This window comes from Plecotus auritus (assembly GCF_963455305.1).
Source record: "Plecotus auritus genome assembly, chromosome: 2".
Taxonomy (NCBI): Eukaryota; Metazoa; Chordata; class Mammalia; order Chiroptera; family Vespertilionidae; genus Plecotus; species Plecotus auritus.
In genome coordinates this window covers 173,096,245-173,111,475 of record NC_137771.1, presented here as the reverse complement: position 1 = coordinate 173,111,475, position 15,231 = coordinate 173,096,245, and the positions used below count along the sequence as shown (strand labels likewise).

Genomic DNA, 15,231 nt, shown 5'->3' with positions numbered 1-15,231 from the left:
ATCAGCCTCCACCCTCCCACCGAGCCCCACTGCTGCTCCCAGGGCTCGCCTCCATCCTCTGCTGGGCCTCTCACCCTGGCCCCTGTCCTCAGGCTCCCCTCTCAGGGCCTCTGTTCCTGAGCCTTCCGTCCCCTTCACTCCTGGCAGCATGTCTCTCTGCCTGTGAGCAGCATCTTCTGAGTCACATCTCCGACCAGCAGCCTCCGCAGGCGCCTGCCTTGGCACTCCACCCACCGCTCACCTCTGTTATCTGAGCCTCGGGAACTGGTTGGGGCAGGGCAAGCTTGAGGTACCTTTGGAGTAGGTGGTCGGCATGGAGGGCCAGGGAAGGAGGGAGGGAGGGAGAGGGAATGCCCTGTGGTCCCAGCTCCTCTGATTCAGGCAGGCAGGGATGGGGGCAGAGGCTATTTCCCCACAGAGCCCTTTCCACCTGGACCTCAGGCTTGGGGCGTCGGGGCCTTTGGTTAAACCTTGTGCCACGTGGGGGTTGGTGACAGGGCAGAGCCTCTGGGCTGCGTCAGTGATGGAGTTGGTGCTGGGACCCAGGCTGGTTGTGGAGGAGCGTGGCCTGCACCAGCCGTGGCCCCAGCACCTCATCCTAGGCCAGGCTCCCATCGCCTTTGGGCACAGTGTCTGGGAACAAGAATTAATACCAGCGTGTTGGTGGCAATGGACGAAAGCAGAGAGCTTCTAGGATAGAGGCCTGAGGGACAGGAAGGAACATAGTCTGTGGTTTGGAGCTGAGGGGCCAGGAGAGGGACTGCAGGCCTGGCCTTTTGGGGAACATTCTGGAAATAGGAAGACTAGGGTGAGGGCCCCTCTGGAGGTGCATGGCAGCTCGCAAGCCAGAAGTCTGGGCCTACAACCATTCCCACCTCTAGGAACCCAGGACCCTGACCCCTCTGTGCCCTGCAGTCCCCAAGTCCTCACTTGCCCCGTCCCTGCTCTCAGTGGGGGTTCTGTGTGCCAAGCCCAGTGTTCCTCAGGGGTGACTCAGAAGCTCCTTGTGTTTCTAAGGCGTGTGTCTCTTTGGCTGGCACCCGGGTCACCTCTGGAGCAAGGGCGGGAAGGGGGGAGGGGAGGGGGAAGGAGGGGACCGCTCCTCCCAGGAGGCTGCTGTGGGCATGCCCTGCCCTGCCTTCTGTCACAGACGCCCTGCTGCCTGCCCGTGTGGGCTCGCTGGCCTCTTCTCCCAGGGCACCAGCGATGTGGACCACAGTGCCTGCCCTTGGTCCCTGGAGCTTCTCGGAGGTGGGAGGTGAGGGGCGGGAGGCCATGACCCGGCGGGGCTTTGGGAGTGGGCCTGTGTGTCCGTGGTACCAGAGCTTCAGCGCTGCCCCTTGTTTTCTCAGTGCCCGGTCTGTGTTGGGCTGGCTCTGTCTCCATGTATCCGGGTGGATGGGCTCTCTGTTCCCGTGTGTCCCTTTGGGTCTGTGTTTGTACGTGTGGGCTGCTGGCTGTTTCTCTGTCTCCTCTTAGCCTGGCTCTCAGCTCTCTCCATATCTGGCCTCTTCTGTCGGTCTTGAATTAGTCTGCCAGAAGCTATCTCCAGTATTTGTTTCCTAGTCCGGAGTCTGGGAAGCCCCTTGTCCTCGGCTCTGATTCTATATGTAGGTTCAGTGCTTCTCGGGGTACCGGGCAGTAGGCAGAGAGACTCCGCGATGTTGTGTGAGCCACGCTTGTGGGGCTTGGTCTAGATTGGGCAGACAGTGCCTGTTCTTTTTCGGGGGTTCTTACTTGGAGGCTGGGATGGCTGGCGCACTTTTCTGTGTTTACAGAACTGGAAAACAGGGACAAGGCTTTGAAGTCCTGCAGGTCCCTGGCCTGGCCTAGTCCCTGGAGCCTCTGATTCCTTTAGTATGTGGAGCAGGGGGAGGCAAGGTCTGTGTTGTTCCTCGAGGCCAGGGGCTCCTGGGACACCAGAGAGAAGTGGGTGGGGTGGGTTTGAATGCTTAAACAACATTTGTCAGCCATTTCTGGATTACCTTAGGCCAGGACTGGGACAGGGGCTGGGATTTCAGAGGTTGGTTCCCAATGGGGCTGGGGCCACTGTAGCCAGACCTGGGTTTCCTAGGTGCTGTTGCACATTTTGCTTGTCCCAGGACACTGACAGGAAGCAGGAAGTAGAAAGTTCTTGCTGGAGGTACTGGGCCCTTTTCTCCCCTAGGCACTCCCCCTCCCCCTCTGTGTCTGTCTTTGCAACAGTGACTGATGGCATGGTGGGCCTGGTCCTCTTGTTGCCGTGGAGACTCTGGCCTGTTGGTGGAAGGAGAAGGGAGGGTGTGGCCAGAGCAGGCTGGTGGGGAGCACTGGGTTTGGTCCTCTCTGGGAAGCTGGTACCTCAGCCCCACTGAGCCTCAGGGGAGTCGTGGACAGTGTGACGCAGCATTGGCCAACTCATTGGCTGTCTCAGGAGGTACATTTGAGTCTTGTCGGGCCGATGTGCTTGGGGTGCAATTTCCAAGGGGCCTCTTTCACATATACACACACACATACTCACTCACACACATACACACTCACATACACACACACACAAACACACACACACTCACACACATACACACACACTCACACACATACACACACACTCACACACATACACTCACTCACACACATACACACACACTCACACACACACGCACACTCACTCACATACACACTCACTCACACATACACACACTCACAAACACACACTCACACACACATACATACACTCATACACTCACACATATACACACACACACTCTGATACACACACAACACACACACACACTGACACACACACACACTCAAACACACACACAAACACACACATACACACTCACACATACACACACATGCACACTCACTCACACTCACAAACACACACACACACACTCAAACACACACACTCACCCACACATACACACACATGCACACTCACTCACACTCACAAACACACACACACACACTCAAACACACACACTCACCCACACATACACACACACTCACACATACACACATACACACTCACAAACACACACATACACTCACAAACACACACACACTCACACTCATACTCTGCACTCTGACTTGCCCTCCTAGGAACAAGATGTTTTTGAGGGCTATCAGGACGCCCAGCAGGCATGGGGGCTCCCACCTCGCCATCCCTGTGATGAAGGGAGGTGGGCTTGGCGTCCCATCTTGCCCCGAAGTGAGTCCAAATGAGGCCCCTATGGAAGGAGCTTGGCTTGTTGGCAAAGGAAAGAAGCGGCGAGTGCCCTCCTGCCAGTCTGGCTTTGCGCAGGCCCACACAGGAGGGCGTGAGCTCTGCACTGCATCTCTGCCTCCGCTGTGCTTCTCGCCCCGGATAGCGAGGGCCCTGACGAGGCGTATGGAGCAGAGTCCAGCGTTCCGCCCTGGCGCTGGCATCTAAAACATTTCTGTGGAGGGGTCCGCAGAACCCAGGGAGCCAGTGAGTGTTGGGGAGAGCAGCAGCAGGGTCCTCAGTGCCAGGCATGCCTCCCACCCTCTTCACAGGCGGCTTCACCCTCCATCGGCCCTGGGTGGGGAGCACTTTTCTCCTCGGAATGGCCCTGCTATTTTCGGATGGGCTTTCTTCCTTCCCGGGTGTTGTCCTCACTCCTTCCTTCCTTTCCTGCCCTTCCCACCCGGAGGGCAGGGTGGTAATCACAGGGTTGCTGTGTCTGTGGTGGGCCGGTCAGTGGCTTTGTTTATAAGGAGGCTGGGCTCCTATCCCTCACCTCACCTCTCGGCTCCCCGAGGACTGTTACGCTCATGGGATTCGACTTTGGGTCTCTGGAAAACACCGTTGGGGCTGCTGCTGCCCCGTGGGTCACATCCCCTCCCTGAGGAGGGTCCAGGTGCTCAGGCCTCACCGCCTCCTTCCAGCCTCCAGTCCCTCCGGTCTAGCTGCAGTTTGGAGGAGACCTTTCTTTACACTCCTGGCTGTGGACAGGTGACGTATGGGTGGGGGTTGACAGTGAGAGCATGCGACTTGGTGCCACACGTGTCCACCACAGCAGCGTGCGCTGTCACCACGTCTGCCTTACCCCCGATTCAGCCCACGTCCTCGGGGTGGGTGGTCCCAGCAGCAGAGGCAGGAGCCTTAGGGTTTGTGGCTTATTGGTATTTGAAGTGTCCAGGATGGCGCTCTGTTCTCTGCCTGCCCCCCGCCCCCCCAGGAGGCTTAGGCTGCCTACCAGGTTTTGTGTCTGAGGTCAGAGCGAGGTGCTGGTGGTCCAGCCACACTGGGAGGCTGGGCTCCTTTCTGTATTATGGTTTAAGACGGGAGTAGAGCTCCTCCAAGGAGGAGGATGGGGCAAGGGCGAGGGTCCCACAGCCCGTCCAGGAGCTGGTGGAAGGCACTGGAGACATGTAAATGGGTGAGGTGAAGTGTGGGTTGTCATAGCGCTCCCTTGGGCCCCTGAAGCTCAGAACTCTTGGTACTGGGCTCGAGAGTGAAACTGGGTGGCAAGAAAAGGACCGGAACCCAGGCCTTGTCGGGGAGGAGGCAGGCGAGGTGACACTGTTGGGAGAAGGGCCCTGGCTTTACAGACTAACAACTGGGTTTGAATCCTGGGTCTTCTGCGATCTTTCTGGTAACAGCAGGCAAGTCGTGTCACTTGTTTGAACCTGTTTCGTTGTTGTAAAGTTTAGGAAGAGCTGGGTGACTCACGTAGGTAGCTTAGAGTAGGGCTGTGTGCAAATAGCCAGGCCCTGTGCTGGGGTGTGGTCATGGGGGGCTGCTGGGAGGAGGCAGGCTGATGGCAGACCAGTCTGGTCCTGGGCCTGAGCCTTCCCGTCTCCTCTGCCAGCGGGTTTGATAGCCTAGCTAAAGAGCTTGGTGTGGAAAGGGTCCTGCTCCTCGGGCCGTCCCACCACACCCTGGTGTTGACCATGTCATCATCTCTTTTGGGCAGGGCTGAGAATTACTGGTGGCGTGGGCAGAACACACGGACGCTGTGTGTGGGGCCCTTCCCCCGAAACGTGGTGACCTCCGTGGCTGGCCTGTCAGCCCAGGACATCAGCCAGCCCCTGCAGAACAGCTTCATTCACACGGGGCATGGCGACAGTGACCCCCGCCACTGCTGGGGCTTCCCCGACAAGATCGACGAGTGAGTACTGGGTCAGGCCCAGGTGCAGGCACAGAGAACTCTGTGGGCAGACTTCAGAGCCAGTGTTAGGCCGCAGCTCAGTGCTTCTCCTGCCTGCTCACTCTACCTGGGAGGGGGTGCGGTCTCCTTTAAGTGAAAGGATGAGGTCCCTGGGGGCATCTGGGGAAGCAGAGAGGAGCAGAATTAGTCACTTCCTGGGGGCCCCACCCCAGGGTTCCCCCGCGAAGCTCCTCCTACCAGGCCTCCAGCCTCTGCTGCCCAGGGACTTCCAGGCCCCTCTCAGCAGCCCTTGCTCCTCTGACTTCGGACACGGTACTGCCCGAGGGACATGGCGAAGCTGACCCTTCACCTCCATGCTCCCATGCGCCCCACACCAGAACACTAAGCTTGTGTGTGTGTCTTACTCACAAGAGCCAGGTGAGGGCCTGAGGGAGTTGGAGCAGGAGAGCACAGGCACCCTCCCAAAGGAGGACGGTGCCCTCTGCCCTGCTCCTGGCGTGCCGTGGCCAGCCCAGCCCCATTCCTCCAGGCTTTACTCAGCCCCGGTGACCAAGTCCCAGATCCTGACAGTCGGCACAGGGGTGAGGGTGAACTGGGAGCAGGGCGGTGGCCCCGCCCCTGGCAGTGGGGCAGAAGGATGTCTCCTGCCCACCCTGACCGGGGAGTGTAGCCGGATGCCTCCGGGCCTGGCAGGAGAGAAGAAAGCGTGCCAGCAGGTGGCTGCTGGGTGTGGGTTGGGGTGCTGTGGGGGTTGCAGAGGGCTAGCTCTGCCCTTGTAGGGTGTTCTTGGAGCCCCGACAGTCCTAGACGTTTGACTTGCAGCCAGGAGTCCTTTCCCTGCCCTCTCTCCACAACACCCTCCCCTGGGTACAGCTCGGCTCTCCCGAAGGGAGCTGCTGGGAGTCAGAGTCCTGTGTCCCAGACCCATGTCTGCAGGGCTTGGTCAAGGTGGGCCCTGGACGCCTGACCCCAGGGGGTAGCCCCAGCAGCTCCCCCAGAGGTGTTCTCACTGCCACCACTCCACGCCGGCGCCCCTCTGACCCAGTGCTCTCCCCACAGACTGTATCTGGGAAACCCTATGGACCCTCCCGACCTGCTGAGCGTGGAACTGAGCACCTCCCGCCCCACCCAGCATCTGGGAAGGGTGAAAAGTAAGAGCCCCCACTCCCTGGCGTCCCCTAGTTCATTGGCTGCCCAGGGGCACCATCCTCTCGGGTCAGCTCTGAGCCGGCTGTCCTGGCTCTGTGATGGTTGGGTCAGCACAGCAGGGGACAGTCGTGTCCCTGGCTCCAGCTGGGTGTGGGGTGGGACATGGGAGGCAGCTGTATCCGCCGAGGTGGGCCGCCTTGGTCGGCCCTGCATCGGCTGCCTGAGCTCTCTTCACCCTCCTCCAGCCATGCTCAGAGCCGGGCCTTCCTCACACACTCTAATCCCCCTCTCCTCTCCTAAGCCAAAACCACCCCACAGGCTTCATCTTGGCCAGGAGCCTCATCCACCCCCTGGATCCTGGGCCTGTCGTTCCGGAACAGTCCCCCATCCTGCCGCCCCATTGCTTCCCATTGCTCTTAGTTCTGCGTTCACTCGCCCCTATTCACTGCTCTCTCTCTCCTCTCTCTCTCTCTCTTTCTCCACCCTCTGCTCTCTGTCTGGCTCTGCCTTCCTCCCTTGTCCTCTGTCTGTCCTGCTCTGCCCCCTCTACTCTTTGCATGGCCCTTCCTGCAGGGGAGCCTCCACCTCGCCCACCTCAGCCTGCCATCTTCACTCAGAGTAAGTGGGGCTGCTCTCGGCGCCTTGGCCCCCGCCCCCTCTCCCTCTCTCCTCTCCTTCCTCCTCTCCTGGAAGGTACAGAGCCCTGTGGCTGGCTGGGTGGGAGGGGAAGTGAGTGTGCTGTGAGCTTTGGCTGCCGACCTGGCCCAGCATGCCTGCCTCTCCTTTCAACACCCCCCTGCCCCTCCCCCTCCCAAAAAAGCCTGGGCTTCTGGAGCAGGTGTGCGGTCCTGGTGCCCACCTCTGCCTCTCCACCTGCCTGGCCTGCCTCACTCCCTTTGCAACCTGCAGAGGCTGGGCTTTCATGATGGTGGGCCAGGAGCTCCTGTTGCTCTCAGTGGTGGGAGATTGCCCGTAGCCCCCCGCCTGCACTAATTGTGTGGGAACGGGGAGGGAGAGGGGCTGCTAACCAGGGGCAGGGGCATTTGGGGTCTTGTGTTGATGGAGGGGCATCAGAGGCAGGTGGGTGTGGGTGTCTCTTGCTCTAGCTGAGGGAGGCAGGGGCTGACAGTGTCCAGAGCAGGCTTTGCCCTCCTGTTTGAATGGAGTTGTTGTGCACTGAGAATTTGGCAGCTGAGGGCCAATTTCCGGGGGAGTGGGTGGGGGACACTAGGCTTTCTTCCCACACCCCACCTTCCCTGTCCCCCTGCCTGACACTGCTTCCCTGTCCGGGTCTCCCGTCCATTGCAGAACCAACCTATGACCCTGTGAGCGAGGATCAAGACCCCTTGTCCAGCGACTTCAAGAGGCTGGGTGTGAGGAAGTCGGGCTTGCCCCGTGGGCTGTGGCTGACCAAGCCCTCGGCCCGGGTGTCAGGCACCAAGACCGGCCGCGGTGGCAGCGGCGCTGAGGTCACACTCATTGACTTCGGCGAGGAGCCGGTGGTCCCGTCCCCACGGCCCTGCACACCCTCGCTGGCGCAGCTGGCCATGGATGCCTGCTCCTTGTTGGACAAGACACCACCGCAGAGCCCCACGCGGGCACTGCCCCGGCCCCTGCACCCCACGCCTGTGGTGGACTGGGATGCACGCCCATTGCCACCACCACCTGCCTACGATGATGTGGCCCAAGACGAGGATGACTTTGAAGTCTGCTCCATCAACAGCACCCTGGTGGGCGCAGGGGTCTCTCCTGGGCCCGGCCAGGGTGAGACGAATTACGGCTTCGTGCCTGAGCAGGCGCGGCTCCTGGCTCCCCTGGAGGACAACCTGTTCCTCCCACCCCAGGGCGGCAGCAAGCCACCCAGCTCGGCCCAGACCGCAGAGATCTTCCAGGCTCTGCAGCAGGAGTGCATGCTGAGGCTGCAGGTCCCCGCCAGCTCGCTGGTCCTCTCACCCAGCCCAGTGGGCGATGACAAGCCCCAGGTGCCCCCCCGGGTGCCTATCCCCCCGAGGCCCACGCGCCCACGTGGTGAGCTGTCTCCAGCCCCCTCGGGTGAGGAGGAGACGGGGTGGTGGCCTGGACCTGCCTCCCCTCCCCGGGTGCCTCCCCGGGAGCCCCTGTCCCCTCAAGGCTCAAGGACCCCCAGCCCCTTAGTGCCACGTGGCAGCTCCCCGCTGCCACCCCGGCTCTCCAGTTCACCTGGGAAGCCCATGCCCACCACCCAGAGCTTTGCCTCAGACCCCAAGTACGCCACCCCCCAGGTGATTCAGGCACCTGGCCCACGGGCTGGTCCCTGCATCCTGCCCATCGTCCGCGACGGCAAGAAGGTCAGCAGTACCCACTACTACCTGCTGCCTGAGCGCCCGCCCTACCTGGAGCGCTACCAGCGCTTCCTGCGTGAGGCACAGAGCCCCGAAGAACCCACCCCCTTGCCTGTGCCCCTGCTGCCCCCACCCAGTACTCCAGCCCCTGCTGCCCCCACTGCCACTGTTCGACCCATGCCCCAGGCTGCCCCAGATCCCAAGGCCAACTTCTCCACCAACAACAGCAATCCAGGGGTCCGGCCGCCAGCCCCGAGGGCCACCGCTTGGCTGTCACAGAGGGGCTGCCCGGGGGACGGGCCAGAGGCCGTACGGCCAACAGATAAGATCCAGATGGTGAGTATCAGGCCTGGCTGTTGGGTGAGGGGGGCAGGAGCCTGAGGGGCCCAGAGGAATGGGCCCAACTGGAGCTGACTGGGGGTGGGTGTGCCCAGCTGCAGGCCATGGTGCATGGGGTGACCACAGAGGAGTGCCAGGCGGCCCTGCAGAGCCACAGCTGGAACGTGCAAAGGGCTGCCCAGTATCTGAAGGTACCACCACCGCCTGCCCACTCTGGTTTTCAGGGACCCTGAAGACTGGCTCTGCTGCTCTCTCCCACTCCCTACCCGACTAGTTCTCCTCTGCCCCACCCTTGTCTGGTTCCCCGTGGCCCCATGTGTCCCATGCACCACCCTCTGCCCTCAGGTGGAGCAGCTTTTTGGGTTGGGTCTGCGGCCACGAGGCGAGTGCCACAAAGTGCTGGAGATGTTCGACTGGAACCTAGAGCAAGCCGGCTGCCACCTTCTGGGCTCCTGTGGCCCTGCCCACCACAAGTGAGTGAGCTCCGTACCCTGTCACCATCCTGTTCGCAGAGCGGTGTCCACAGCCACACACAGCCAGGGGACACAGGCTCCCCAGCTGGAGGAGGGAAGTTGGGCCCAACCCCAGGACGCAGGTAGTTCAGGGTAAAGCAGTTTCTCCTAAGTGCCTTTACTTAAGACTTTTAGCCACGTGGTTCAAATGAACTGATGAGTGAAAGAGGACGTTGGAGCCTCTCTGGTTTCTGGGGCTTGTTTCCCTAGCTGCCCCACAGCACCCTGAGCCACTCCAGGTGGGGCAGCAGTTTGGGACCCAATGATTTAAATAGTTATTTCTCACCTCTGCACCTCATAGTTCAAAGTAACATTTAGAGCTTAAGTGCCTTTTTAAAGGAATGTGTAACCAAAAAAGTCCATTACTTTTCTGTAAAAAAATGTAAGTATATCCTATCTAATCAAAGAGTAATATGCAAATTGACCGTCACTCCAACACAAAGATGGCCGCCCCCATGTGGTCAAAGATAGCTGCCCCCATGTGGACACAAGATGGCCTGCAGGGGAGGGCAGTTGTAGGCGATCAGGCCAGCAGCGGAAGGCGGTTAGGGGTGACCAGGCCAGCAGAGGAGGGCAGTGATGGGTGACTAGGCTGGCAGAGGAGGGCAGTTGGGGGTGACCAGGCCTGCAGGGAAGGACAGTTAGGGGCAACCAGGCTGGCAGGGGAGGGCAGTTAGGGGTGACCAGCCCGGCAGGGGAGGGCAGTTGGGGGTGACCAGGCTGGCAGGGGAACAGTTTGGCGGCGATCAGGCTGGCAGGGGAGTGGTTAGGGGGTGATCAGGCTGGCAGGCAGAAGCGGTTAGGGGCAATCAGGCAAGCAGGCAGGCAAGTGGTTGAGAGCCAGAGTCCTGGATTGTGAGAGGGATGTCCGACTGCCCGTTTATGGGATCGGGCCTAAACAGGCAGTCGGACATCCCTCAAGGAGTTGCAGATTGGAGAGGGTGCAGGCTGGGCTGAGGGACACCCTCCCACCCCCACTTCGTGCATGAATTTTGTGCACCGGACCTCTAGTGTATATATAATAGAATAATAGTTATAAAAATAACATAACAGCGATATGTAGTATAAATATATACATGAAAGTTTTATCAAGTTAAAAAGTGGTGAAATGAGTAAATTCTAGCATCATTCCGGGAGGCACTGGTGGGATGTGGGGTTTCAGAGCAGTTGGGCTGTGGCAGCAGACAGTTCGGGTTGGAGCCTAGTGCCCGCTCACACAGCATCAGCTTACACATGTGTCCCCATCTCTCAGGGCCCTCATGACGCTGCCTGCCTCATGGACATGAGTAGAAGAATTAATGAGGGATGCATCTGTCACACTTCACAGCACACACAACACCATGAGTAAATTCTTACTAATTTGCCTCCAAATAAATTTAGGCTTTACTGGGCCTGTCATCGTGGATACTCTAATACACAATCCTGCTGGTCTCGTATTTTCAGTTCCTTAAAGTAAAGAAAAAAGGCATCCCAGGATGATAAGTTCCAGAATTACTGCCTAGAACAGTGGTTGGCAAACTCATTAGTCAACAGAGCCAAATATCAACAGCACAACGATTGAAATTTCTTTTGAGAGCCAAATTTTTTAAACTTAAACTTCTTCTAACGCCACTTCTTCAAAATAGACTCGCCCAGGCCGTGGTATTTTGTGGACGAGCCACACTCAAGGGGCCAAAGAGCCGCATGTGGCTCGTGAGCCGCAGTTTGCCGACCACTGGCCTAGAACTACCAGTTTTCAACCAATTTGCCTGGTACAGAGAGGCCCTCCCACACTGGGCACACTCCCGCACTGGGCACGCTCCCGCGCTGGGCACGCTCCTGCGCTGGGCACGCTCTTTGCACTGGGCACGCTCCCGCACTGGGCACGCTCCCGCACTGGGCACACTCTTTGCACTGGGCACGCTCCCGCACTGGGCACGCTCCCGCACTGGGCACACTCCCGCACTGGGCACACTCTTTGCACTGGGCACACTCCCGCACTGGGCACACTCCCACACTGGGCACGCTCTTTGCACTGGGCACACTCCCGCACTGGGCACACTCCCACACTGGGCACACTCCCACACTGGGCATGCTCTTTGCACTGGGCACACTCCCACACTGGGCACACTCCCGCACTGGGCACACTCCCACACTGGGCATACTCCCACACCGGGCACACTCCCACACTGGGCACACTCCCACACTGGGCATGCTCTTTGCACTGGGCACACTCCCACACTGGGCACACTCCCGCACTGGGCACACTCCCACACTGGGCATACTCCCACACTGGGCATACTCCCACACCGGGCATACTCCCACACTGGGCACACTCCCGCACTGGGCATGCTCTTTGCACTGGGCACACTCCCACACTGGGCATACTCCCACACTGGGCACACTCCCGCACTGGGCACACTCCCACACTGGGCATACTCCCACACCGGGCATACTCCCACACTGGGCACACTCCCGCACTGGGCATGCTCTTTGCACTGGCCACTGTTGATGGAAGGGTTTCTGGTTGTTTTTCCTCCTTTAGGCGCTGAGCTCTCTGGAGAGCCAGGAGATCTGCCCTGAAGGAATCACTTGAGCCTGTCCATCTGACAAGGGTGGGAAGATGCCCATCCCAGGTCTGGAGAACCTGCGGACACCCACTGGCAGAGCGAGGCTAAGGCAGCAGGAGGCTGGGAGCCCCACCTTGCCTGTCCCTCCCTCACCCAGCACCATCCCAGCAACTTCGGTTCAGTCCACAGGCCCCAAGCCAAGGTGCAAGAAGTTGCCCGTGAAGGCTAGCATGGGGGTGGCCTCAGCAGGCCTGCGGCTGACGTGCCTCTGGTTGCATCCACCCTGGTAGGGCTGCCTCTGGAGTGTGTCCCCAAGTCCTGCCAAGGGGAAAGCCAGGCTTGACCTTGGGCGGGGAGGATGTGTTGGCCACACTGAAAGGTGGACGAGCACGCGGCTGGGCCCTTCTCCGGAGAGCCCCTGGGTTCTGGGGTGTCGGACAGGATGTAACTTGTGGCCTCCCCGTAGACAGTGTTTTGGGACTTGGCTGCTCTTAGGATCTTGTGCCTGGAAATAGCCTGAAGTGGCCCAGGAAGCAGCATTGGTGCCAGTCGTTCTCTGGCAGGGACCAGGGCCCAAGGCCCCAGGTTGGAAGGAGACCAAAGGGGTAGCTTCCCTGGAGGGATACTAGAGCTTCCTCTGACCCAGCTCTTCCCCTGTGCTGTTCCGTTTTCCCACCAGTCTCTGTCGCCAACGTTGCTGCCCCAGCTATGGATACCTGCTTCTTCCAGAGAAATAAAATTAGTTTCTATTTTACGTTACTTACTTGTGCCTGTCTGTGTCTTTGCATCTTGGTCAGCAGCCTGCAGCCTCAGGGTGCTCCCTAGGCCACCACCATCTGTCCAGAGCAGCAGGCCTCAGAGCACCACCTGTGGGCAGAGGAAGGAAGTGCAGGGCTGGTGGACCTAAGGATTTCTCCCTTTCCTGAACTGGCAGAGGGGCAGAGCCCCCACTGGCTCATAGTCCCCATGTTTTTGCTGCAGAGGCCATGTAAGGCAGGATATACTGCAGGAGAGAGTACAGTAACTGAATTAGCTGGGGCTAAGCCAGAAACTTCAGTAACAAGCAAGGTTTCAATGTGGATAAATCTTTTAATTTTGTGTTTCTGAATACCTGATACTTCACATGGCTCAAAATTCAAAAGGTACTAAAGAGTATACAGTGAAGTCTCCCACCCCACCTGCTCACCTCCCCCGCCCCCCATAAGCTGATCTGATCATCAGTTTCTCGTGCATGTGTGTGTGTGTGTGTGTGTGTGTCCCACACTTGGTATTTTGAAGAGTTCCCTAGCCACTGAAAGAGCGTCACTGTTCTTGGTTGGGATGGCATGTGTGTATGGATATACCATAATCTATTTGACCAGGCCCCTTTTGATGAAGGGATATTTTGGCTGTTTCTGATCCTTTGCAATTGCAACCACTGCTGCAATAAATAGCATATGCGGGTTATTTTTCACCTACAACTGAAGGATGAGTTTCCAGAAATGGGACTCCTGAGTCAGAGAATGTGTGCAGTAATGATGGATCTTGCTGAATTGCTCTCTTTAGAAGGGGTGGTTCCAGTTGTCACAGCCACTGGGGTGTGAGAGCTTTTATGGAGCTTTCTGGTTTTAGCCAGTCTAACAGGTGAAAAATGTGTCTCTAGCTTTAATCTGCATTTCTCAAATGAATGAATGAACATTAAAAAAAAACTTAGACCATTTATATTTCCTATGAGTTACCTATTACTACCCTTGGCCCATTTAAAAAAGTTTTATTATTAACCTGTTTCTCTTTGGTTTTTAGGAAATGACTAGATCAAAGCAATTAGTCCTCTGAGCTTTTACCATATTTCCTGAATTTTAAGAAAAGAGGTAAATTATAAATAAAAAGGTGAGATGATGGCTTGGGTTGTTAAAAATAAAACAAAGGCCATTCAGGATGATCTTTGTGTGTCTGGCCCCAGTTTGGTCTATGTGGTGGGCCCTGAAGTTTGGGAGCTCTGGAGCCTTCAGATTCACCAAGAAAGGAATTAAATTATGTTTAACTGAGATTTTAAAATGTAGTCAAATATGATATAAAAGGGAAAAGCTAGTATTAAGTAACCTTTGGGCATTGCTATTAGACCTGGGTTCCATTCTCAGCTGTTTGATCTTGGGAAAGTTACTTAACCTTTCTGAGCTTATAAACTGGGGGAGTAATTCCTGCTTTATAGAACGGTTGGGAGGATTAAATGAGGTCATATGGGTAGAACATTGTGCCTAGTGCATAGACCATGGTAAGTACTCAATAAATGGTATTCATTATACATTTTATTTCTTCACTAGAGGCCCAGTGCATGAAATTTGAGCACGGGGGTGTGTGTCCCTCAGCCCAGCTTGCACCCTCTCCAATCTGGGACATCCCTCTCACAATCCAGGACTGCTGGCTCCCAACTGCTTGCCTGCCTGCCTTCCTGATTGCCCCTAACCGCTTCTGCCTGCCAGCCTGATCACTCCCTAACCACTCCCCTGCCAGCCTGATTGATGCCTAACTGCCCTCCCCTGCAGGCCTGGTCACCCCTAACTGCCCTCCCCTGCAGGCCTGGTCCCCCCAACTGCTCTCCCCTGCAGGCCTGGGTCCCCCCCAACTACCCTTCACTGCAGGCCTGGTCGCCCCCAACTTCCCTCCTCTGCCGGCCTGGTCACCCCTAACTGCCCTCCCCTGCAGGCTTGATCCCCCCCAACTGCCCTCCCTTGCAGGCCTGGTCCCTCCCAACTGCCCTCCCCTGCTGGCCATCTTGTGGTGGCCATCTTGTGTCCACATGGGGGTAGGATCTTTGACCACATGGGGGCAGCCATCTTGTGTGTTGGAGTGATGGGCAATCTGCATATTACTCTTTTATTAGATAGGATGTTCTTGCCTTGCTCTACCAATCAATAGCTTACATTATACACTGACCACAACTCTGTATACAGGGTTGTCTTTTCACATTTCCCCTTGTTATTTTGTTAATTTTCACATTTTCTCCATTGATTTTCAGAGAGAGTGGAAGGAAGGGGGAAGAGAGAAACATCAATGTGAGAGAGACACATCTATTAGTTGTCTGCTCCAACCTGGGTATCGAGTCTGCAACCGAAGTACATGCCCTTGACCAGAATCAATCCCAAGACCCCTCAGTCTGTGGGCTGATGCTCTATCCACTGAACCAAATTAGCTAGGGCTCCTTTTTTCTTTTTTTTTAATCCTCACCTGAGGATATTTTCCCATTGACTTTCAGAGAGCGTGG

General features: G+C 57.6%; 1 protein-coding gene across 27 annotated transcripts in view; it reads left to right on the top strand.

Annotated features, from left to right (window-relative positions):
- Positions 1–12,746, top strand: part of TNK2 (tyrosine kinase non receptor 2) — a gene marked incomplete at its 3' end in the record, with an annotated part of 47,727 nt that extends 34,981 nt beyond the window's left edge. For 10 of the 27 annotated variants that reach the window (XM_080655405.1, XM_080655398.1, XM_080655407.1 and 7 more), the window contains exons 10-16: positions 4,923–5,117; positions 6,177–6,268; positions 6,840–6,884; positions 7,575–8,923; positions 9,022–9,117; positions 9,272–9,399; positions 11,963–12,746. In XM_080655405.1, the coding sequence (XP_080511531.1) occupies positions 4,923–5,117; positions 6,177–6,268; positions 6,840–6,884; positions 7,575–8,923; positions 9,022–9,117; positions 9,272–9,399; positions 11,963–11,969 (1,912 nt within the window). Of the gene's footprint in view, positions 1–4,922; positions 5,118–6,176; positions 6,269–6,839; positions 6,885–7,574; positions 8,924–9,021; positions 9,118–9,150; positions 9,404–11,962 lie in introns of those variants that run through there. The other 17 variants (XM_080655397.1, XM_080655394.1, XM_080655386.1 and 14 more) reach the window with 8 other exon arrangements.
- Between the last annotated feature and the right edge of the window lie 2,485 nt (positions 12,747–15,231).